Source organism: Gymnoscopelus braueri (assembly GCF_963280865.1).
Source record: "Gymnoscopelus braueri genome assembly, chromosome: 3".
Lineage (NCBI taxonomy): Eukaryota > Metazoa > Chordata > Actinopteri > Myctophiformes > Myctophidae > Gymnoscopelus > Gymnoscopelus braueri.
Genome location: NC_137612.1, coordinates 30,371,668 through 30,398,450, shown reverse-complemented (window position 1 = coordinate 30,398,450; position 26,783 = coordinate 30,371,668). Strand labels below are relative to the sequence as shown.

General features: G+C 41.4%; 1 protein-coding gene across 1 annotated transcript in view; it reads right to left on the bottom strand.

Moving 5' to 3' along the window:
• atp2b4 (ATPase plasma membrane Ca2+ transporting 4) overlaps positions 1-26,783 on the bottom strand; it is a 122,267-nt gene that overhangs the window by 37,356 nt on the left and 58,128 nt on the right. Inside the window, exons 3-12 of the mRNA XM_080425215.1 lie at positions 21,103-21,300; positions 19,350-19,607; positions 17,756-17,881; positions 16,263-16,394; positions 14,145-14,180; positions 8,402-8,572; positions 5,301-5,515; positions 4,388-4,630; positions 2,412-2,653; positions 1,880-2,117 (exon numbers count right to left, since the gene is read on the bottom strand). Coding sequence (XP_080281341.1) covers positions 1,880-2,117; positions 2,412-2,653; positions 4,388-4,630; positions 5,301-5,515; positions 8,402-8,572; positions 14,145-14,180; positions 16,263-16,394; positions 17,756-17,881; positions 19,350-19,607; positions 21,103-21,300 — 1,859 coding nt within the window. The remainder of the gene's footprint in view (positions 1-1,879; positions 2,118-2,411; positions 2,654-4,387; positions 4,631-5,300; positions 5,516-8,401; positions 8,573-14,144; positions 14,181-16,262; positions 16,395-17,755; positions 17,882-19,349; positions 19,608-21,102; positions 21,301-26,783) is intronic.

Below are 26,783 nucleotides of genomic sequence, written 5' to 3'. Positions count from 1 at the left end.
CCTTGTTTCAAAACAATGAAAACTACCTTTGATATCTGTGCCCTCATTGGTATGAATGTTGTGCTCACTGTTATGTATACATAATTAATAAAACTCAATCTAAAACTCAAATCAGTTAAACACCAGAATGGACATTTTTAGTGGTATCAGTTTTTTTACATTACCACATTCGGTTAGTTTCAAAGCTGTGTATATTTCCCAACAGCATGTAATTGCATTACAGATCATGTGTGAATGTAGATTTAGAGATTGTGCTTCTCTTAAGGAGAATTCCCTGTGGAATTCCCTGGTACTCGAGGCTGATACTCCTAGCTCTAGAGTGAGTTTGGAGAGTGTTATTTATTCTGCCAAAGAATAGCCCCAACGCATTGCCCTCTTTTTGCCAGCTTTGATCTCTGCTCCATTTGTATTCAGGCTATTATCTTCGTCGCTGAGCATGAGTGTGTGGGGCACTGACAGCCTCTACCATGACCTCTGAACCCGCTGTGTGTGGTACAGGGAATACATGGGGTGTTATTGGCGTGTGGTACGATATGTGGTTTCCTAAAATTAACCTCCCTCTGCTGTGCAGAGTCACTCCTCATTAGAGTGATCTGATTACTTATTTATAGATCATTTGGAGCCCTGCCATTGTGGATGCTTTGCAATGTATAAACATATCCATGTGTGTGTGTGTGTGTGTGTGTGTGTGTGTGTGTGTGTGTGTGTGTGTGTGTGTGTGTGTGTGTGTGTGTGTGTGTGTGTGTGTGTGTGTGTGTACGGTCGCACGCATGCACCCACCCACCCACACACACACCTGTACAAATACGCATAGACCTGTACAAATACACACACAGAAGGAGAGAATAATACTTATAATGGCCAAACTGTATTTTACATATTACATATCTCCTATCCTATCTCTCTTACTAATCTGAATATTGAAACCATAGAGACTACATTTTCCATCCATTATGAAACATATAGCCTAAAGGCAATTTCACATGAATGCAGAATAAAACACAAGGCATATTACTGTATACTGTCGTAAGCTATTCAGTATGCCACTAGCTCTTAATTAGACAATTTTCTGCTCTTTCAGTGTAAAGGTAGCGGTAATCATGTGCACGTACATGAGTACAGTAACTAATTGAAGGCTAAAAATCTAAATGGTTCAAATGGTTTATACAGCTTTGAACACATTACACATTTATCAGATGTGTTATCTGACATTCAGCTGCCCTTTCAACCCAATTGGGAGTTAAGAGTGAAGCCCACTGTCTTTGAAGCTATTTTCAACCTCTCTTATGCATCAGTCTTCTCCTGACATTAACAACTGTAATGACTCTTAATATGTCACCTGTGACCCACTGGGGACTGGTACGACATATTAAATATGATGAGCTCGGCAGGTCAGAGACTACAAACTATAGTATATACACCTAAACCAATTAATTCTAACATAGAATCATTGTGTGTGCGTGTGTGTGTGTTAGTGTGTGTTAGTGTTTGTGTGAGGGACTTGAGGCTAATTTATACTTTTTGTTGCACTATCCTTTTGAACAGTTGCTAGCTAACTTTTCAAAACAGCTGTTGGTCATTTGTAAAATCTTTGGTTTCATCTTGCTCCTTCTTAAACTTGCTTAATCTATTTAGAGAATAGAGCATAACAAAATGTATATCCTAATATGAAGGCAAATATAATATTGTTATAATAGCCTGTAGAATAGCAAATGCTGTACACTGCCACACTTAAATGACGCCATCAAACGGTGAGAAAAGATGTTGAGGCAAGAATTTTATGCCACAAACTATGAGAACTCATCAAACATGCTGGTTTTCAGGCACCTGATCATTACCCCATTATGATTAAGACATAGGGGTCAACCCTGCCACCTACCTCAGGTCGCACAGGGTCTTCAATGCCGACAACAGCAATGCAGGTGAGTTCATTGAGGATGTCATTTTCAGCGTCCCAATCTGGCTCGCCAGCGGAGGCAGGAAAGTCCCTGTAGGCCACACAGATGGTCCTCAACCCTTCACAAGCCATGGGCTCAATCACTTTACGCACCATCTCATCACGATCCTTAGATTTGAAGATTCGTGGCTGACCCTGGTTGTCCAAAATACGGGAACATCTAAGACAAGAAGGGGGGAGTAAAAAAATGAGTTAATCACTTTAGCCCCATATTCTTTGCTGTACGACAAATAGTAGTCTGCTATCTGTATCATTTTTGAAAATCATTTTTTTTTTTTTTATGTGCCCAACATAGGGCTGCCAGGTTTGATAGGAAACTAATAGATAGATTCTTTCATTCATCTATCTATCTAGCATGCACCTATTGATCTACTGTATCCATTCATCCAGATATGAATTCATCCATCCATTCTCTTCATATCAAACACTTCCAGTCCCAGTTCACTCTGCATACTTGCGCAGTACGATCTCGGAGGCGCCTTTGCTGTACATGCGGAAGCCTCCATCGGCGTTCTTCAGCACGGTGCTCATGGACTTGCGGGAGGAGTTAAAGGTGTACACTTTGTAGAGGCTCTCCTCTGGGATCTCATCTCTGATTGGCTGGTAGTCCCTCTTCAATTCCAGCACCAGGCCCAATAGGGAGCACTCTGTCTTGTTGCCCACATGGCGTGGCAGGCCGCCCTCTTTCTCTGGTACCTAGACATTCAGGAAATAGCTAGATATGAAGTCTCTATATAAACATGTTTTGGTGTCATATCACAGTGCATTATGTGGAAGATGTTAATCCAAATGCAAAAACACAGCAAACGAGCACACAAAGAAAATGGATAAGAGAGACCATGTTTGTGTGCCTGAGGGTTATTTAAAGCAAAAACATCTTTGTGTCTTATGTATGTAAAATGATACCCGTGAGAGTTAGTTACACAGCCTTTATCTTATTGTTTGACTATTGCAACTGCTCTTTCCTGTATAGTGTGTGAGGGTCAGAGTTGCTACACAAGTGTTACATGTATGTGTTGGCTTACTGTAGGTGCATATGTTCAAGAACAAAAGGTAATAAAAAAATACTTAAAACACTAAAAACACAAAAACTGAACTCATGAAGGGTCTGCAGTGCACAACAGAAATATGCATGAATAATCACGCAAGAAATACAATTTCTGTGTGTGTGTGTGTGTGTGTGTGTGTGTGTGTGTGTGTGTGTGTGTGTGTGTGTGTGTGTGTGTGTGTGTGTGTGTGTGTGTGTGTGTGTGTGTGTGTGTGCGCGCGTGCGTGCATGTGTGCACGCACGTTTCATATTCCTTGGAGTCCAGTGGGATGGGTACTAACCTGGATAGCCTCATTCATTCATGTGCAAACACCCATGTGCACACATATGTTCCTCCACCTCTCTAGCCAAGATCTTCAGTGCATGTGCATGTGTGTGCATTTCTGATGTACTGCTCCACATGCCACGAGCATTTTCAGAGCATGTTTAGTTTAATGATCAATCGATTATTTGGGTGCCCACTTGCAATGTCCTCATGGCCCACCAGTGGAACCTGGCCCACAGGTTGAGAACCACTGGGTTAGTGTATATACACAACAGATCTGTGGCTTAGACACCAACATTGAATTGTTTACACACCCCCATCCTGTAACCAAGGGCCTTGATTACTTGGGCAAAGGTGATCATTCTCCTGGCACTAGCTCAAGTTCTATAGTAGAACTTGAGAAATCAACCTTGTGAGGACCATTTCCCCAGGGACCCCACAAGTGAAATATAACTTTTTTATGATTAACGAATATCTTTAGAGTTAAGGATAGCCTACAATTAGGAAGGTTTTCAGGTTGGGGTCAGGGATAGGATTAGGCATTTAGGTGTTAGGCGTTTACGGGTTAATGTTATCCTTAAAAATGGCACACAAAGAAATCTTTAAAATGGCATTTATAATTAAAAAAAAAATAGCCATCCTAAAAGGTTGCACTCTTCTTGACTTACTTAACCCATTAAGACCGGGAAAGCATCTGTCAATTTAGATTTGAACCAATTTTAACCATTATTTTATACTTTGGCAATTTTTTTTAAATCATGAAAATGTGTGCAAATCTTTGAATATATATATATTTTTAAAGCGAACATTTGTAACTCAAATCTTTGCTTCTGGGGAGGTCCCTGGAACTAAATATTTTGAAATGGGTGGTCCGTGGGCCAAATACATATAATGGTGGGGGTCCTTGACATGAAAAGGTTTGAGAACCACTGATATTATAGCAACATAAGTGTTTCAGAAAACTGTTTGGATTTAGAAGACATTTTGTGGAATCGGCCTCAGGTCTTAATGAGTTAATACCAACGTGTGTGTGTGTGTGTGTGTGTGTGTGTGTGTGTGTGTGTGTGTGTGTGTGCCTGCTCTGCTGCAATGATGCATCATAAGCCCATGTCCTCACCAGGATCTTGGTGGTGTAAGCAGAGTTGATGGCGATACTGTTGACCAGGACCTCCAGTGTTGATGGTTTAATGGCCTCTGGCTCAGGCACCGTTCTGTAGTGCGTGTCCCCTATGAAGGCCTGTACCACGGTCATGCGGTTCATTGTCAGCGTGCCCGTCTTGTCAGAGCAGATGGCCGTGGCATTGCCCATGGTCTCACAGGCGTCCAGGTGACGTACCAGGTTATTATCTTTCATCATTTTCTACACATAGAGGGGGGGGGGGGTGGTTAGTGGCTATCTTTCACGCTTTATTTGCTTTGGCCATAAGAAGACATCCATGTGTCATTTTAAGCTAATCCCTGAACAAAACATAAGAGCAAAGATCTTTAAGAAGCAAATATCATTAAAAAACAATAGAGATTGAAGAGATGTATCATGGAAATCAAACAAATATTACATATACACATACACAATTAAAGATAAATAAAAGACAAAACAATTATGATTAGAAAAACAACATCGTCCACATTCATTATAGCATTACCTTGAGGGTATAGAACAAATAACTCATTACAAATATTAATAATAATAACTTGCTTGTATTGTTGGAAATGCTAGAAATGTTTAAATATGTTTAGCTGTTTTTGTTGGTACAATAGGTGTAGCTTTGCTGTATTAAGGGCTAAATGTTGTGCACATAATATAAATACATAATAATAAAATATAAACATAATAAAACAAATCTATGACAACCTGAAGGGAACCATGCACTGTGTGTATATGTCACAGACAAATCTTTAAAAAAATATATATATATATAAATGTAACTGTGAGTGTACAGTTGTAACCAAATGGACCCATTGGATTTGTACACACTTGAAACAGCACTGAAAACTTTACTGTGTGAGTTTGTTTGGGACTTCATCATCACCTTCACAGAGTACGCCAGGGAGATGGTGACAGCCAGGGGTAAACCCTCCGGCACTGCTACCACCAGCACAGTCACACCGATGATGAAGAATTTGACAAAGTATTGGATGTAGATGGGTGTGCATTCCTTCATCCAGGGTCGGCCTTGCACGCCAAAGGTGTCCACCACAAAGTACAGGATCAGAATGAGGACCGTGACGGCAGACATGATCAGACCTGGATGGACAGGGAGAGGGGTGGCAGGTCAGAGGAAGAGGTTAAAGGGAAGGTCATTCAAATACAGACAGTTCCTTCAGCATATACATTCAATACTTTGTATTTAGTACCCTAGTAGATGCTCAGCAAAGTTGTACAGATATACATTTGTACAAATGGTTACATTTTAACAAATGGTTAAATTAACACTGAGGATTTTACTGTGTGTAAAGTAAGGTGATTGTATTTATACAGCACATGTCATACAGAAAGACATCACAATGTGCTTTACAGCATGTTGTGGACAAAACAGCAAAACGGCAGCATTAACAATAGCAACAATAACGATAACTGACAAAAGTAAGTGTGTGTGTGTGTGTGTGTGTGTGTGTGTGTGTGTGTGTGTGTGTGTGTGCTGCAGTAGTAATGAAGTGCAGAGAAAATAAGTGCAATGTGTCAGTTACTGTATTAAGTTGGCACCTCCCATCACAGATGTTTGACCAACTAAACCTAAAGCTTTTTTTTTTTAAAGGCTCAAATATGAATGTGTTAATACTAGAAGGCTAGAAACTAAAAAAGAATTAGATTGCAAATGCATTAAAAACGTCCATATTTTCAGTAGTTTTTTCCAGCAATGTCAACTCTTTTTTTTTTTTTTTTTTTTTTATGATTTATTAATAAACAAGGTTACACAGTAACTACAGTTACTCAATTACACAGTCTTTAATAAAACAATAACATGAAAAATATTTAAACTATGTTTTATCTGAACTAAATTAACAAACTAACGGTACTCTAAAAATGTGGTTATGCGCACATCATGGCAAGCTAGTAAGCTGGACCATTATGTTTAATTTAGAGCCTGTCAGACATAGATCTGCTGTGTCGTGTGTTGAAAACAGCAGATCTACAAGCTTGTGACGCATTGTGAGATTGCAGATCTGCGTCATTAACTAGAAATCAGGCTTTAGAGACATGGGAAGATTCATAAGAGACAGACGCATCACTGAAATAAAATTATATTACACCACATTACCCGGGATAAATAAGGTCATGGACTATATATTTCTGCTCCATTTCACTTTCCCGTCAACCACCTTTTGTGAGTGTTTTTGCTCCACATTCTATTTCTGTACAGGAATTAAAGGGCAAATTATCACTGGACCTGGTGCATGGCTAAAGAATACCACACTTACACTTATGAAAGCTCATGAGTGTATTAAGGTCAACTCAAATGACACAGTAAATGCATTCAATTCCTGAGTAAATCGTGTTCCCAGTAAAATGTGCACCTAATAAAACAGAGTGCATTTATGACCAGCCCCCTGGCCTCTTCACGGTCTCACCACTTTGCAAAAAGCACTTTATGTGTTTTAACAAATGTGACCCACTTTGTCACTTACAGACACCATTGACCCCAAAACACATTTGGAGTTCCATGCGGTGCAGGATATCAGAGATTAGTTCAGCATAATCTTACTGTCGCTTCCAGGAAACGACAGTCTAGCGTTTTTGTACATCAAATATTGAGAGAAACGTGTCAGAATACATGTCAGCATTCACCCAAAATCTGTTAAGAAAGTACCATAATGTTTGGTCCAATGCCGTTTCAGAAGCACTTGCAGTTGGACCCGTTTCAAAGCAACTTCACTTAGAATACACTTTCTATGTTTGTATGTATTATTTCACCATCAAATAACAGCAGTATATTATCTTTCTCTGCTGGATTAAGTAGCCTTAATAGGAACCTACGGTTCCTGAGCCATGTGGCCCATAGTTCAGGAGCCCATCTCCTGTTTCTGTGGCATGAGGCAGCTTGATGTACAAGTACACCCCCTGGACATGACACTAGTACATTTCCCATGACCCTTGATGCTGAGTGCCAAGCAGGCGGGCACTGGGTACCATTTTCCTATAGTCTTTGGTATGGTTTTGGCCGGGACTGAACCCAGACCTTCCAGTCTCAAGAGCAGAAACTGGAATGGCACACACACACAGGTGCTTCACACACTTTAAACCATTCAATCCGGGAAAGCGTCTGTGTCATTTTAGATTTTAGCCACTTAACCATACTTTGGCTATTCAAAAATAGCAGATATACAAGCCCAATGAGCGTGTAGATTTTTTTGCTATTTTTTGAAAATCTTAAAAATGTGAGCAAATCTTTGAATATATATATATAATTTTTAAGCAAACTTTTTTAACTCAAATCTTTGCTTCTGGCGGTCCCTGGAACAAATGAATAGCCGAAATAGATCTAAAATGACACAGATGTGTTCCCGGATGGAATGGGTTAAACAATACAGTGTTTCTCCCTATCTATCTGAGAAGAGACCTTGAGCTCCTGTTCTATGAAAGAGCATTATATTTGTTCAAAAAGGAGTATGACTGTCTGGTCTCCAGATAAGATTTTCTTCTTAAAGTGTTTTAATTAATTCAAGGATGTGGCCTGCACAACATCATTACCCAAGCATTTCTATCTACGCACGTTACATTTGATTGCACACGGCCCGGACGGCTGCCCTAGCGGTAATATAGTTATTGTAAAATTGCTTACTTATCTGCCGAGACATGTCATAAATAAAAATAAATTATATACATATATATATATATATTATTATTTTTTCCCAACCTGGCATCCCTATTTTGGGAATGTTTATTTGAAATGGCATTTATTTGTTTAAAATATGTAAAAACAAATTTTCAAAACTAGCTAAAATAGCAGATCTACAAGCTCACAATGCATCACAGTGCATTGTGAACTTGTAGATTGGCTATTTTGGCTATGAATACAGGTGTTGCCTTGAGCTTTCGACGTGTCCATCGGTGTGCCTTGGGAACAAAAAGTTAGAAAAACCCACCGGTAGAGAGATACTGTGTAATGTGTGGGTGTTGCGTTGTTCTCACCAGCCTTTCCGATCTGCACGGCCAGCCTGGTGAGCTTGCCCTGTAGCACCGACTTTTCCTTCTTGGAAACTACCCTCTTCACAACCTTGACCTCTTCCTTTTCCTCCGACTCGGCCGCCTCCTCACTCTTCAAGGGCTGGATCTCTAGTGCAATGCCATCTTGGGTCTTAGCTATAGGGGAGGTGGGAGGGAGGGAGAGGGGGGGTATTGGTGGGAGGACAGTGCATCGTGGGAGGACAGACACAAGGGAAGACGGGCAAGGTGGAGAGGGTTGGAGGCAAAGGTATAAGGAAGATGTACGAGCAGGGTGGGTGGTGGTTGGTGGGGCGCATGGGTACGTAGTTTGGAGAATGGAGATGGACAGAGAGAAGGAATGTGGAAGGGTTGACATGAGAGAGAACGAGGCAGGAGGAAATAAAAAGGGTTGGGGGGTGAAGAACAGGTTGGAGGGAGAAGGTGTATAGTAGAGTGGATAGATGGGGAGGGTGAAGGAGGGCAGGGGGTAGGGTGGAGGTAGAATATGGTGGTTGGACAGGCGAGTGGATTTAAAAAAAAAAGATAAGGGAGTGGGGTTGAGGGGTGGTTTGGGAATGACGGGTAGAGAGGCAGACAAAAGATTGTTGGTTCAGTTGGGAGTCACAGAGACAATATCCTGCCAACCAGACCAGTGATCCACAAACTCAAACTAGTCAAGCAAGGCAAGGGATTATAGAGATCCCTCTCGGATCAGAAAAACAAAAACCCTCAAGAATCAAAAACCTGGATTGTAATTTTTGGTGAGGCCTTATGCTTGATGGTAAAAATGGCATTTAACTTATTTCATAATCCAATAACAATCAATGCAAATGAAAACGGTCCTAGAAATTGGGCATTTTAGTACCTCTTGCAAACAAGGAACAGTGGTTAGTTATGAAAAAGTAGCTTGGTGAACATTTAAGCACACACAGCACAGAGTACAGCAGATGTGATAAAACAAAAGAGGATTTAACAAGAAAGTGTCATTCATAGACAAATGGTGTCCCACTTCTGTCAGGAAAGCATTAGACATCACAGCTATAACAAGGAACATCAAGGGGATAGGAGAATGAAAATTATTCCGCAGTTTCTTGTTTTGTCTTGTCAAAGGAAAAGATAAGTCGTCCTGCTATGCAACCCTGCTTCTGTTTTACATACACAAATGGCATATTTGCATTTCACCTCTTCATTGGCATGGTTTTGTCCTATTTGTAGAGCATAGTTTTCTTGATCTGTGCAACCTGGCATTTGCTGTCTCCAACAAACATTTCTGATAAATATCATGTCAAAGCACTGAATAGCAAAGTGTTAAGGAGGTGATTAATAATAATAATAAAAATAATAATAGCTTTCTTCTGACGTTTTATAGTAAGTGTATATTTGGAGCAGTTGCATGTCAATATAAGTTCTAATCTAATAAAACAGTGACAATATTAGTTAATGTCCCAATGATTAACTTTACGTTCAGTACGGTTTGTCTAGACATGGATTTGTATGGAATTTTGTTAGTGAATGGAACAAATAGTACAATGAATATGATTAAAGGCGGCTGGAAATACTAAAGTTGACAGTGATTGGGAATGACACAAATACACAGCTATACAAATTATGGACAGAAAGGCAGCAATAACCATATGCTGGCGAACTGTACCCATATTCCCTTAGAACCTCCTGCAGAATCAATGGAGGACTGACTTCTGACACCACCAACATCAATTCAGTATAAATACAAATACCAATGGACCATGTACATAAAGCATCTTAGTCCCCTGGATAACGTGTGGTAATTGGTAACACCTTATTCGCAGTATAGCCTGCAAAACACAGGAGAAATGTTTAAACATGGAGTGTGCAGTGGATATTTGGGGGAGGGGTCGACCAAGACTGAAAGAGATAATACAAAAATGTTAGAATGGATTAACAAAATCTGTCAGTCCTGTAAAAGGCCAATTTACATTATAGTGTCAAAGAAGTTTTAATAAAGCCTGAACACTAAAAAAAAAAAAATATTATTTATGAATGCAACTTGAAAAGTAATTTACTTCAGTTATAGGCCAGTGAGTTTCTGAAACCCGCAACTTGCAAGCACTGCCAAGAGGAACGGTGATGGCTTTTACAAGACGTGTCCAGAGATCTAAAGAGACTGGATCCCTGAGGTCATTCAGAATTGAGAGCTCGTTATCACAATGTTAAAACTGCCCACATTTTTACATCTGAAGAGGGCAAACTATGATTGCTACTATTACAACTTTGTTTCGTCATCCTTTCCACTGCCTCCAAATTTAAAGGCTGAAGATATTAGACCTGGACAGACATAATTACCACGACCACCAGGTCTACCACCCCATTTCCCCTCAAAGATAAGATTCTTTTTTTCTTTTTTTTTTATCTTACCTGACAGAGTTTGGCAAAGGATAGGTATCGTTTTGCAAATGTGCAAGAGAAGGTTTTAGGATAAAAGAAACCTAACCCAGGATTCTCCTTGCTATATGCACATGGTCCATTCTGAGGACAGGTTTTGGGACCAGACCACCAAGCACAACATAGAATAAATCAGAGAAAACAGAATCGACTGACACAGCTTCACAAGGACTGGACTGGACTCGCAGACTGGACTTAGGCAGGAGGACTGACGGATCAACGCACAGCACTTAAAAACAGACTCAGCACGGAACCATGGGACCACGCACGACGGAGAGAGAGGGGTGAGTGTGTGTCACAGTAAAAAGAAAGAAAAGGAAAAAAGGGGGGGGGGTTGACAAACAAAGGAAGAAAAAACTCAAATTACCCAGAAACCAATGAAAACAACAACACTAAACCACCAAAAAACAAAAAAGGAGGGAGGGTACGAGGTAGAAGAGATTGAAAAACTGTAAGCTGTATTTTAGCAAGATAGAGAGACAGAGAGAGAGAGAGAGAGGATAGTCAAACTGTGACTGGGAGGAGACAGCATGGAGTCCCGAGAAACACCCTGGAAAGAGGCAACAGTGGGAGACAGAAATCAAAGCCAAAAGGAATAAGAGGAAAAGAGAAGAAAAAAACAACAGCAGAACAAACAAACAAATTCCACAGGCTGTGATACTGCAAGGGTGCAACTCCCACACTATAGCTTTGGCCCAAGGGATATTCACCTCATCCACTAAGACATTCTATTTTTTTTTGTAGTCCGGCTATGGATATACAGCCGACAGGGGAGAATTGTCAGAAACTGTGACTTAGGACTTTCTCAGACCCTCTTGTCACGCAAGTTACATAAGATACTTTGATGAAGTGAAACACAATTAGTGTTAGATAGGATATTGTTTTATTCAAACAAAATGGTTACTTAGCTGACTGTACTGTTATCATCCTATTTCTGCTCACGACGTGTTGAATGGGCCCGGGTCAACCACCGTTATTTTAAGATAGTTGCATGAAACACAGTTTTGAACATTTCCTTAGCAATACAGCCTGAACCCTTGATAATGTACCAAAAGTGGGATGGTTTGGAGCAGTATCTGTGATTTGAGTGCTGAGTGCTTAATGTTGTGGGATAATGGACATGCATACGGTTAAAAATGACTGGGCTTCTGACTGGGCATATCATTTTTTGCTTTAATATTTACATTATATAATGTAATAGACGACTACACAATTCTACACACAATATTGTAAGTTGTAGCTGAAAAGCTAAGCTTTATTAACATGTTTCACGTGTTTTAGCGCTATGGTGCAACGTGCCATTAACACATTTACCGCCGGGCCCGTAGTTCTACGGGCCGTTAAATCCAACGGTTAAGCGCCGATCCCGTAGCCTACGGGCTGTGGTGCTTTTTCCTTTTTTTTTCAATTTTCTAGGGGGACCATTTTCAGTGTAACACCACCCGATGTCGACCGGAAGTGTGATCTCGTTTTTTGTTTCCCGTCTGTCTCCATTCTAAGTCGTACACAAAAACCCCTGTAAAAGCCCCTGTAAACATGTAGTTTTTCATCCTCGCATTTCCCATGTTAACATAAACGATCAGAACTCAAACATGGCGGCTCCGTTTGACACGCGGTCTCGACGAGTAGACACCAGGACATGTGCCCGTTGTTTACAAACAGTGGATCGCGCAATCTAAAGGATTTTAACGGGGCCTATGGCGACCTGAAAAAAACAAAAAACAACAATAAAACGTTGGCACTGGTGAGTACATTATGAGATTAACCTCTGGCGGTCAATGTGTTAACGTGTTTCACGTGTTAAAAAAAAAAACTAGTTTTTTTTTCTTCCTGAACCCAAGATATCATTATCTGAAGATTTGCAGCTCCATCCACTCCTTGTTTAACTTATAACTGAAAAAGGCTGTATCTCGCTTCCTAAGGACTTTTTTTTTACTTTGAAAAAAAAAAAAATATAAGAATTGTAATGGCCAGAAATAGATATTAATAATTCTGGCACTCAATGAGTTAAATTTGATGCAATCTAGTGTATGACAATAGTACTATTGTGCTGACCAGTGGTGCCAAATCAAAATAACTAACTATTCACAATCCACATCATGACCAAGTACAATACAAGTTGACAGCTGGTCTTGAGTACATTCCAACCCAAAAGCTGCTGAATTTCAGTTAAATGAAACTAGATTAATCCTGCTGGGGAAATAATATGTCCCTTTCACTCTCTCATACCAGAGACATCAAAGGATGTTTAATGGTGATTAAGTCCAAGGGCAAGGGGAAGGAGAGAAGGTGGAGGGGCTAGACTGTGAGTGTGTGCGTGTGTGTCTGTGTGCGTGTGCGTGTGCATGGGATGAAGAGGCATTCTGTCTGCAGCAGATGCCGAAGCTGTGGGAGGTGGTGAGGCGGTGGGGAGTGTGTGTGTGTGTGTGTGTGTGTGTGTGTGTGTGTGTGTGTGTGTGTGTGTGTGTGTGTGTGTGTGTGTGTGTGTGCACGTGATGGGACAGCTTGCAGAAGAGGTTGTACGTGTGCTGGATCTCACAGCACATGGGGCCAAAATGGTTGGAAACAGTCTGCAAGGGCCTATGACAGCCCAAAGTATAATAAATGAGGGGCTAGGATATTTTCCATCTTACCTGAATGACTGTGCTCTATCCACGTTGTATTGCACTATTGCCGCAAAAGTTGAACTTCATGCGCTGATTACGCCAATACCTCAGATTGTCTACAAATGCATTATTGTCTTACAGTATCTCAGATTCTCTACAATTGCACTATATTGTCTTTTTTACACTTGTTTTTGTTTAGTCTGCCTTGATTCTTTTTGTCTCGTTTACATTCCCGTTTGCATTGCACCAGTCAAAGTCACGATAGAATGATAAATGCCGACAATTGCAGGGATCTCGCCGTACGCCCATTATTTGGTGTACACCACTTTGATAAATGAGGGCCAATGTTTTTAAGTTATGCAGATAATGACTCCATTTGGTTTGATAATGAGCTGCGGGGCTACATCTCTAAGCAGGCTAACAGACTCTGGAGGTAGGAGAGGGTCTGCAGGCAGTGAGAGTTGCACCCTTTCACAGGTGAAGCAAGGCACCCTTTTTGACAGCAGGTGTAGGGGCTAAGCAGCGTGAAACACACAGAGAGAGAGAGAGAGAGAGAGAGAGAGAGAGAGAGCGAAAGCGCGCGAGAGAGAGAAAGGTTGACACAAAACTCCCAGCCTGCCCCTGAATGGACAGGTGGAGGGGCGTGTGGGGGATGAGGTGGGGTGAGGTGGGTGGGAGGGGGGAGGGGAGGGAGGGGTTACCTTTGTTGCGATTTTCTGGGGGTCCTTGTTTTTTACCTGTTCGGACAGAGGAAGAGAGTGCGGTATGCTGATAACATGGCTCAAAGGAAAGAGGACAAATCATAAAACTGAAGGAAACGTAAAAAGGGCAAAACTTAATAGAAAACCACATGTGTGTGCTTGTTTGTGTGCTGAAATGGGCCATCAGAGGAGAGAGAGAGAGCAGTCATCTGTTCCAAACTGTGTTGGAGTTGTTTTTTAGAGTGTATTATACCGTAGACCAATCCTTGGTGAGCTAGGTCATAGTCTTCTAGTACCTTGCCTTATAGAAAGGCACAGAGATTTAGCAATATTAACTACATTCACAGCCATGTGAGATATTGCTCTAACATACACATATTCATGTGCACTGCACACAGGTACACAGTTTGACAAACAGGCAGTTTGACAGAAATTTTGTTTTATTTCCTTTCCTTTCGTTGTGTGTATGCGTGCGCAGGATAAATATATCGATAGATAGAAGTGTGTTGTGTTTGGTAGAATTCAATACTGTATGTGTGTGTATATACAGTATAACAAAGGTACTATAGCAGAAGAATGCCCCCAGACCTCAGTAAACGTGTGTCTACCTCCACACACACACACACTCAAAAAGAGTATGCATGTCTGTGAGCGTGCACACAGTAATTTAACTTGTGCTTGTCTGGGTCCCTGAATGTGACATGAAGTGGCAGTGGGAGGGGCAATGTGCATGATGTGTGTGTCTTCTGTGTGTAGAAGTGCTGATGCAGCCACATGTGACAGCCAAGTCTGTTGTGTATCTCTGGCATTTCCAGGGAAAAAAAAGAAAGAAAAAAACAAGCTTGTGTGTGTGAGTAGAAGGTCTGATGCAGCCATGTGTGACAGTGACGTCTGTTGCATGTCTCTGCCATTTTCAGAAATACCAGGACGTGCATATGCATATATATATATATATATATATATATATATATATATGTGTGTGTGTGTGTGTGTGTGTGTGTGTGTGTGTGTGTGTGTGAATGTTGACACATGTAAATGTTGACTAATGCATATCAATCTTCACCGCTTCATTCTACTAAGTGGTCCTATTTATCTGGTTAAATCTGATGAAACTATAAATATGATTTTATAACATCATTAAGAGCCATTGATGATGCTCTTGAAGTATCATTCAGTTGATTAGTGGCCCAGATTCCAGAGCTGACAATTGGTGGGTGAGAAAACATTAGCATCGTCTCTCTCTCTCTCTCCCTCTCTTCTCTGAAGTGGCGCATTCATCCCTTGCAGAATGAATGCCTCAAGAAATCAAAACCTGAAGCCAAAATGTCTTGCAAAACACAAACAAACAAAACAAATCAACAAAAATGTACTGTCAAAAAGGTGTTAGTATGGACCACAAGTAAACCGAAAGCAAGAGAGATCCATTGCAGATGCATGATATTGTTCTTTTGGGCCTGATAGACTAGTAAAGCTTGGTTTTTATAATGTTAATACTTTGTTCACCACAGAAAGAAATTACACCTCTAGAGAGGATAAGAGGATATCTAACCTCTGCTGTTGATGGGACCAAAAAGAGGACTAATGTTGAGTAAATGGAGGAGGTAGTGAAGGGTAAAAACATTTGGACGAGAGCGGGGGGGGGGGGACCAGCTATATGATAGTTAGTAACCAAATCGAACCTTATGGGTCTGTAAGTCAGCAATTGTACAAATGAAAATAACTTGAGCCTTTTGGGCCCATTTGGTTGCATTTAATGAGCATTTTGAAATGAGGATTTTAATGAGTAGATTGGAGTCCCAGAGATAAAATCGTATAGAAAACGTATAAAAAACGTTTATAATCACCGGACTAACGTATTTGGGTATCTGACATCATCGCCAATGTGACTTTACCTGAACTTTATGGCACATCGTTCCTCCTGCAACCACTTTCCCTAAACAATCGATGTTAAAAATTAAAAAAGGAGGAGAAAAAAAAGGAAAGAAAAACAGCAAGGGCCAGAGAGAGTGAAAGTGAAAGCAAGTTGGAGAAAAGCCAACATGTCAACATGAGCCTCTTCTGTTGGAGGAGCAGCTGTGACAAGGCATTTAGTTGGCATGCCCGTTTGGTTGGCCTTACTTTTCTTGACCTCTTTCTTCTTCTCTTCTTCGATCTCGCCAGCGCCCAAGAGGGTAAAAATGATGCCCGTCTGCGAGTTGAGTCCGACAGCTGACACCAACATTCTGCCTGATCCCTCCATCACATGGGTTCCTATGGGGAGGAAGAAAGCGAGAGACAGTGTGCACACTCAAGTCAAAAGTGTCGGCAAGTGCAGCAGTTGTAGCAAACCTGTACAGTTTTAACCCATTAAAACCGGGAACGCATCCGTGATTTTTTCTTCTTTTCTTTGGGCTATTCAAAAATAGCAGATATACAAGCTCATACGAGCTTGTAGATCTGCTTTCTTTTTATTATCGTGAAACATTTGTGCAAATCTTTGAATATATATTTTTTAAAGCGAACATTTGTAAAATATTTTGTTCCAGGGACCTCCAGAAGCAAAGATTTGAATTACAAATGTTCGCTTTAAAAATATATATATTCAAAGATTTGCACATATTTTCACAATCACTGAGCTTGTACAAAGAAATCTAAAATGACAGAGATGCATTTCCGGTTTTAATGGGTTAATGAAGGGATAATGATTCATGATTAGGCTATACTACAATTAGTGGAATGTGGCTGAAAAATTAGGAGAAAAATGTTCGTTCATCTAATCTCGGCAACACCAACCTAACCAATCGGCGGGATTTCTGAATGCAAGGTAGTTGCAAGAATGCTAACAAAGCTAACAAACCTACACCTTCTGCTTTGGAAACCAATCATGTCACTGCCTCAATAGGGCCGCCCTAAAGAATTTGGATTGGTTCTGCAAAAGAAAACTCTCTGTTTACACCAGAATAGTTAAGTACAGTACTTAATACTCAAGTAGTAAGTAATAATAAATAGAAAAAGTGCTCCTCGAGCACAGGTCTCCGCCAGGTCAGGTAGTAGGCTATTGTGGGTCAGATAGGTTATTGTGGGCCAGCAATGTTCGGAATTCAGTCATTATAGAGGGGGGTGGAATGTGTGTGAGGGGTTAATGTTGCAGGCATAAATGCCGAAACAAGATTGCTGACACTGCTGACACTAATTCGGTGCACGCTCACACAAAAATCAGATATGCCGACACATTGCCTGCAAATCTTGTATATCTGAATATATATATATATGTATATACTGTAGACTGTAGAGTAATTTTAGCTTACTTTAATACCAAAGTCTTTCATGAATTTTAAATAAAAGGTTTAACATTAAAGAAAAACTTTGCTGATTTTCAACTTCAATCCCGTTGTTATGATGTGAGAAGATTAGTAATATAGTGTGGCAAAAAATACCCAATGTCTTCTGTGTATGTGTCCGTGAAATGCTGACGGCAAGAAACAATGGCCTCAAACGGATCATTTCACAGCATTGAAAACGGAATTTGCACTTGATATGATATTGATGCATTTCACATCATCGTTCCGCAACTGGATGTTGTATGTTTTTTTTGCCTTCATTGCTGTGTAATTATAAGCATGCAGTCTTACCGGACAGTAGCATGGGGTCCTTGTCCAGAGTCTTCCTGACCATATCTGATTCTCCAGTCAGAGAGCTCTCATCTATCTTCAGGTCGTTGCCTTGGATCAGGATGCCATCAGCAGGAAGCAGGTCACCTAACAAGTTGAGAGTAAACGTTTGATGATGGCTGTGTTTGAGTTGTTATGAACATTATTAGTGACATGATCACTGGAGGAGGAAGAGATGCCAATGCTCTGGCTAGTATGTGTCCTTTACTGGTTAATCTACATGAGAAGTGACAATTGACTGCCCGATTTCCTTCCTGTCTAACGTTCATATCTCCTTCTGTCTGAGATTCTCTTCACCATAACTCTGGCCTATTAATTAGAGCTTACTAATAGAGTTAATGCAGTAACAGCATCACATAAACTTAATTTGTATACTTTGTCACACGAATGTGATGCATTGTTGGCTTCAAAGTTAGTCATTAATTGTGCGCCGAAGTATAGATTACGCTCAACTGTCATCCTATCCTGAGTAGTGGTACAGAGGAGAGAAAGTAAAATTCCTAAGCTAATTGAGTGCTTCATATTGCCCACACCGTGGTGCGAGTCCTGTGGAATACGTTCAATCATGACACAACATCAAAGACAGCCAACGTTCTCGCCTACTGAACTTGGCATTTTAATTGGATATTAATTCACATGTTCCTACATTAACTGATGACACCCGGCTGCCCCCATCACTTGGAAACAAGCCGCTGGAGCAATGAATTATTGAAATAGTTTCCCCATATGACATTTAATTCAGCAGCAGAGTATCAGATAGTAGTTCTCCGTGTTGATGTTTTTTTTTTTTTAAACCACCTTTGCAAATAAAAATGCCTACAAATATGTCAATGTTAAAGCTCTATCATGTAATTTTTGTGTGTGTGAATAAAATGTTATTTTGTCCAATCTGTAATGCAACTTATACAATTGGGGTGGCTGTATTTGATCGCCCTGCTCTTCTAACGAGACATTTAGATCTTATGTTGGACATGACCTTTGATACCCGTTTCTGGTTTGACACAAATACATACATGTATGACACTGAAGGACACAATTACATTTCTCCTCAGAGCAACCAGGCAGGCTCTATTAGCTCAGCGGTAAAAATCAGCACTTGCGTAGGAGACCCGGGTTCTCCTGCAGAAAACACAACCTTTGCTCTTTGCCAATATAATAAGTTCTGACAAATCCTGGCATTGTTTTATGACCCTTACATCAGCAGGGTGGCTTGCTTTTTAATCTTTATGTTCAAAGTACTGGTTATCTAGACAGAAATGAAACTCTACTTTGATAACGGATGTCAAGGGCATGTTATGACGCATTGGAAAAAGGCTGGATATTTTCAACAATCCATACATCTTGTAAGAGTAATGAGAACCTACTTCTTTCCATTCAACCTCAAAAGCACAGACTTTTCCATTCATTCAACTTAATTTGAACACTTTGAACAAGTTTAAACTAAAAGGGAGAAAAAGTTAAATACTTTGATAAGTGGTGAGGTTAAATCACTGGGCATCAAAAGGCAGCTAATGCATGACTCTTCCACCATAATATGTCTCATCTGTTCTCTCACCATATTTAATCTGGGCAATGTCTCCCGTCACAATTTCAGCCACAGGGATCTGGATGACTTGACCCTTGCGGATGACGGTGAACCTCTGCTCCTGCTCGATGCGGTTCTGCAGCCCACGGAACTGCTTCTCCTTGGACCAGTCATTGAAAGCAGTCACCAGAACCACTATGGCGACAGAGAAGAGGATGGCAGCACCCTCGATCCAGCCGGCCTGCGCTTCACCCTCATCCTCTGCGCCAGCGGCAGCCTGCCCACACACTGTAAAGGAACAGATATTGTGCATGGTCAGTTGCACCAGCTGTTAAGCTGCGCTTAATTATTCCAATATGTTTTGTTGCGTTTGAGAGGCGGCAGCATAGAAATAATGTGGACAATGGACATTTCCATTCATAGCAATGCTGTGCTTCTATGTTAAATACAGAAGAGGAAGTAATCAATCCATGGGAGCCTCTGTGACATGTTTGTCACAGAGAGGCATCGTGGCGCAGGGGTAAACTCCACCACTGAGTAGATTGGGGTTCAGTCCCTCTGCGGTGCCTCCGGATTGGCTTGACACTCCAACGAGCACAACTGGCAGTGTTCACGGGTGGGAAAGCCAGCAGGGGGATTTATACATGTCACTGCACTAGCCACTGCTACTGGTTGGTGGCCTGTTCAGTGAGGAACGGGGCTTGGAGAGATAGCGTTATGCTCTACCGTATTTGTCTCTACCATTTAAACTCCCCACTGTCAAGTGAAAAGACGTGGCTGGAGAATGACCTCCCCAAACCAATAGTAGGGTTAGCATCAGGGGCCGTGTGTGTAGTGCATTGACCAAGGAAAATTGGCATGATGACTAAACAAGTAAATTGTGGAGAATATAAAAACATATTTCTTATAAAGGAAGAAGTGTTGGTTATATGGTATCACTGCCAGGTCCCTCAGCAAAGTAGGTGGCTTTGAACACTTTTTATAGATACTTTTATCTATGGGCTACAGTGACAAAATGTTTTATGTTAATTGCTTTTCTTAATTGGACACAGCTGGCACCACTAAGCATTACTATGCTATTAGCTACCTACTGTTACACATTCCTTACATTTGTGCGATGTAACGAAAATAAGTAAATCACAAATTTGACAATTGAACTGATGACTTTATGCACCAACTTAGGCAATGGCTATAATTAGTCTATGAACCTAATTGTTTTTTAGTTACATATGTTCAGGCGTGAAAATCTAAGACAACTCATCAGAGCACTACAGTATGTCACACAAAGCTTGGCCATTCCAATCAAATCCGGATGTTACGTTTTTGACGCCCACCCACAAGCCAAATTTAAAGGAGCACTTTTTCAAACGTATCTTCAGATAATTGGTCCTCACTCGCTCATCATAAGATGCCACAATTTCTGTCTACTCTGCATCTCAGAGGTGGGCCATGGACAGTTACCAATGACATGGGGATTCCAAGCTAATAGAAACTACGGTACAGTCTTTCTCTTACTGAAAAGTTAGCAAGCTTAAATAGAAGCCATTGTTCTTGCATAATTTTTTAAAAATACAAAAAAAGTATGAAACCTGCAGTAGGCACTGCTGGAAACCTGCCTACTGCCCTCTTCTGAGACACAGAGCAAGCAAACAGAAATGGTGCCATCGTATGATGAGCATTAGTGAGGAGTGAGGGCCAATTATATTAAGATGAAAATGGATGAAGTGCTCCTTTAATGTAAGATTAGACATAAATGTATCCACTTGGGCAAACTACTACTTACTCTCACTGTCGCCCCCTGGTGGGTGGTAGAAGGAAAGACCCAGGGAGATGATGGCAGCAATCTCCAGGATGATGAGGGTAACATCCTGCAGGGCTTCCCACACCAGCGCCAGGAAGGACTTGGCCTTTTTGGGAGGAATGAAGTTCTTCCCAAATGTAGCATGGCGGTTTTCTAGATCATTCGGGTTACCAGACAGACCTGCGAGGGAGGAGGAAACAAAGCAAAGCATGTGTTCAAATGTGTGTTGAACAAATCATTTTAATGTCCTGGATTCAAATGTAGCTTAAGAACTGTGTCACAATTAATTCCTCTTCATCTCTCTTCCATGTTTAAAATAGTACTTGTGTCATGACATAGTATTCCTCTGTTATAGGACAAAAGACAGCAATTAAAGTGCGAGGCCTGCGCAATGACATCTTTTATGTTTATGTCTGTAATGGGATCATCAGTGGTAGCCACATCAAAGGAGGGCTTGGTTCCAAAAGCTTGCTGGCTGACCAAACATACCCATCCACACCCAATGTCAACCACCCACTGCACACAATCTGCTGCACGACAAGTGCCAAGCTGTTTGACTTGCATCTTTGACAAGACAATGTCTACAGACAAGGTCATGTTTTATTTATTTATTTAGATTGTGTAATGTGTTTTATTATAGAATGTGTGTGCACACACACACAAACTATATGAATATGAGAGAGAGAGGTTTATTTCCTTGAGTCCACAATTTGGATTAAACCAGATTAGAATTAATTTATGCAGTGGATTAAGAGTCAGTCATTTATCCTCTTTCGTGGTCACTGCCCTCTTATTGCAGTGATTGTCCATCCAGCTTCTGGAGTGTTAGAATAACAAAAACAAAATTGTGCTACAGTACTTGCATAGTCAAATCTTGAGTGCTACTGTAGTTTCAATCCAAGACTGTAAAAACTGACCTTTTCTGATCCATTTTTACAGGATTTTTCTGTGTGGTGTAGTTTTTCATGTAGATGCATCCAATAACTCAGGTGGCTGTGCTAAACCTTTAAGTGCCAGTATTTTGTGGTCTATGTAGATGAAAACAGATGCCCTCGAGTCAATCCATGCATTTCTCTCCTTAGTTGCCAGCTGTGCAACTGCTCAGACAAAATCAGTAGGGGAGCCGTTAGAGAGGGCAATGAAGAGCCCATTGTGGGGAGCTGAACAGAGCTGAACAAAGACCAGAGGCAGAGGAGGAGAGACCGAGGAGAGGAGAGAGAGAGAGAAAACAATGAGTCTTGTGTGACACTCTCCTGCCACGTTCCTTCCGAGGGCCAGACGTTGCGCTCGCTTCCTGGCCTCAGTTAAAGAAATATGCCCCTCTGGGTGCGTCTGAGCCCCTTCCCAACCCACCACCAATACACATCACAACAAAACCTGCCATCCCCAAATTCCCTGCCTCCGCGCTTTCTCCGAGGAACAAAGACGCAATGTACTGTACAAGGCCCCCTAACCAACTCTCTGTGGCCACAGAAGAAAGACGGGGGCTTATAAGGGACCGGGGCACAACAAAAAAAAGTCTAAAGTCTAAAACAAAGCAGCCATGTGAAATGCACTTGCTCTGGATGGAGGGCATCATCTCTGGGTAGCGAGCGATGGGAAGAGACAGGCGTATTCTCGGGGGAAGCTCGGGGCCAGACTGAGGGTTTGCCCGTGTCTTGTTTGGCTGAGCCTGGCCTGGGGCTGATGGATGTCTGAGATGGAGGACTGTGTAATTTTTCATTGTTACTGTCACTGTGTCTTCAGTGGTCAGTGAGCACACAGGATAGGGGAACAGGTGCAATATGGTGTTGAGAGGGAGGAGAGAGAATAAGAGTGGAGAGGGGGTGAGAGAGAAGAAGAGAAAAGGGCTACAGGGTGTGGAGAGGGAGAGATGGGGGTAAAGAGAAGTGTATTTATTTATCTGTTTTTGGCAGGGGGGGTAGAGAAAGAAATGAAGACCATAAAGTGAGGTGAGGGGGCTGATCCATCTTTCCAACAAGTACTGTACTGTAGATTCATCAGTAAAATCGAGAGGGTTTATCTCACAGTGTACAAATGTACACCAAATAGACCCTTTTGTATACTCTTTTGAGTTACAAATTGACCAAATTAACACAGAGGATTTTACTGTGATTCACCTATGATCCAGCAGGATGTTCAGCATCAGCCAAAGAGTGCAATAATCCAAGAGAGCAAGGGTGGAGGCTGGAGTTCGAGGTCGTCTGGGATCTCAGACAAACGTGACACAGCATCTATGGAGCTTAAAAAGCCAAAATCTACTTTAGGTTATGTCTTGGGACTTTTACACTGTGAGTGGAAAATATCCCTTAGTCATGAAACTGTATGGAATTTCATAAATAGTTCAAACTAGAAAAATGTGCACCTCAAAGCACAGGTCTCCAGGTCAGGAGACCTGGCCAGGTAGTAGAAGTAAATCTTAGCCAATCAGGATAAAATATGAAAAATCGGACAGGTCCGTCTTGATGGCATGGCTATCGAGATAATGTGTACCGATCAGCGTGATGTTTGGACACATTCTGCAGGAGTAATATCCAAAAATGTGTTTTGCAAAAATCTGCCTCCTGGTGGCACTAGAACAGGCTGATGTGAAAGATTTGGGACAGAGGTTCTGCTCTGGACTCCAGGGAGTGTGCATGCATGCAGTTTCACGCCGATCGGTCCAACGGTGCGGGATATAAGCTGTAGACGGACGGACGGACACACACAAGGAAAAAAACATAAGTCTAGGCCACGCCTTCGGCTTGGCGGAGACAAGTATTCATCACGTACTGCAATTTTGAGCTTCCCTTCCACAAACACGCACACTTGTGTTTGCTGGAACACCCGGCCAAGATTCAAACCCCTAATCTCTGCGGTGGTGGGTGACTGTGGAATTTCATGTGGACAATACAGGTTTTGACTCCATTCTATTGGGGTTGAAACTTGTACCCTTTTTTGTTTAAGGAGAGATAAACAATAGGTCAATGAATGGATAACAGTGATTTAGAAGTGTGTATAGAATTGCAATAGATTGGCGCAGTTTACTCGTTCCCACTGTAGCAAAATGAGACTGTCAGGGACATTAAACATTGTCACGCCTGAACATCGCTGAGGCGACCAAAGCTTTCAATTTCTGTATTTACTAAATCATAAAAGTGGTGTTCATGTGTGAAGATTAGCTTGCAGCAAAACATGAAAGTATCATGAACTTGTATTTGCCACTTATCTTATTTTTGGCAATAAATGTTAAATCCAGTGCAAATATCCCATATAGGCTTTTAGTAGGCTTTTCCTCCTTGTGCCTGTAAAAATGTCATCCCTGGACCACTTTATACACTGGACTCGAGGATGATATTGTCCTTATGAATGCATCACTGTGTCCTTATGAATGCATCACTGTGTGAGTATCGGCATGTTTTCTGTAGGATTCTCCCTGGACACAGGAGACGTGCGTTGGAATGCATAGCGAATGTAAATGGACAAACAATGCCGTGACCTTGGTCAGATTGAGTTGAATTAATTGCTCTCTGTGGCATAATGGTAAGCCATCCTCAGGGTACCGTGGTGGCTCAGTTAATTAATGCACAATGCACCGCATAAGCACATTCATGGGTTCAGATCCAGTTCACGAACTCGGCCCTCACTTTCTTGTCAGTACCGGATGTATTATCGGTTAAGATATTTATGCAGAGATGCTTAAATATCCCCTTGCTCCCCCTTTTGATATAGAGTATACATGCATATCTCCAACACACCTGTTGCTGAAACAGCCATCATTCAAAATAAATACACATTTTTGTTGTGATTTGTCTTGTGTGTACCGTCTTATGACTATTAATAATTTTAAAAAGATCCATTTGATGGTTTCTTATTTATCGATAAACCGCACTTTTTCCTCCACAGCCTTTCTCCAACCAGACAGTATCACTCTGCTTCAAACTGTCTCTAGCTGGGTTCCTCCTCATGAGCTCTGCTGTTGTCAGAGCACTGCTACATATGGCAGCACATCAGGGAACACAGCTTGCAAACTCAGAGTTCCCTTCCTCTTTCCACCGCCCGTATTCTCTCTACCTCTCTCTCCCCCATTTTCTCTCTACCTCCTTTACTCTATCTGGTAAAGCCTCTGGGTTGTTACTTTCACTAGATTACCAAAAGTGCATAGCCTCCTCCCACCTGTCCTTTGTCATTTTGTGTGTGTGTGTGTGTGTGTGTGTGTGTGTGTGTGTGTGTGTGTGTGTGTGTGTGTGTGTGTGTGTGTGTGTGTGTGTGTGTGTGTGTGTGTGTGTGTCAGCCATTATGCTTGTGGGCATTTGTTTTCCCCACAGAGGCTTTTTTAGCCACATTGCGTGTTTGTGAGATTTTTAATCAAAAGTCATGCATCATGCATTTCAGTACTTTAGGTTCAATCTCTTAATTATCTTTTTCACTTCCTGAACATGTTCACACAACTTTCCCACCCGTCATGCAAGAGCGAAATTGCTCCCGTGTGAATATGGTTAATTCTTTTTCTTTTTTTAAAGATATTTTTTGGGGCTTTTATGCCTTTATTGATAGGATAGTAGTCTGACAGGAAATGGGGAGAGAGAGAGATGGGGAGTGACATGCAGCAAAGGCCGTCAGAATCGGGACTCGAACCCGCGACGTGCTGTCAGGCTACTTTGGAGCCTAGGTGCCTGGACCGCTACGCCAGTGGTCCAGGCCGAATATGTAAGTGAGTGTGAAAGCAGTCTCAAAGTTCAGATGTTGACTTTTATATGCACCCCTTGACCTTCAAAAGGCTGCTCACTGATTATCTATCTCTCTCTTCTCTTCCTTGCTTCCAATGTTCCACTCCATAATGATATGATGACTACACAGCTTCTCAAAGTCATTGTCTCTGCTTTTTGTCTCCTTCCAATCAATTCTCGACCAAATTGCATCTTTTGTTCATCTCCTCTCACACTTTATCACTTAAGCCCTATAAACTTTTGCAATTTGAGTACTGTGACAATTTCCCCCTATAATGACATGCACTAATCACTACTGCAAGGCCATCTTGTCAGGGACGTGCAGAGAATGTTAGCGGGGCAGGGGCTGAAGTTTCAAAAATGACATTTCTAGCCAGATTTAGAGGAATCTCATTTTAAATTAACAATAGAATCATACTCATAATATTCAAACCTCAATATTTTCTCATTTTCCTCACTCACTTTCATCTCACCACATGACAAATAAGATTGAAATTAACAGTGTTAATACTACTTAATACTGTTTTGTCTACACATACACCTCATCTGTCTCAAATTAAGACGGACCACTCATGTGGACATGTGCGTGCTCGGGTTTGGTTTCGGTCTTGGCCTTACATATACAGTATATATGTTACAGTATGATTGGAGAACCAGTACGATTGAAGAATGCGCGCTCGTTTTTACCACCCACCCAGCACTAGAGGGAGCCACAAGCCAGGCTTGTGCACAAACATATATGGCCACACACACACACACACACAGTCACACACACACAAACGCGCACACACACGCGCACGCGCTCATGCTTTTTTTGGTTTATTGAAAGCAGGACTGTTTAGATACTTTTATTGTGTTCTGGCTTTTGTTTTACTTTCTCCCTGACACACACACACACACACACACACACACACACACACACACACACACACACACACACACACACACACACAC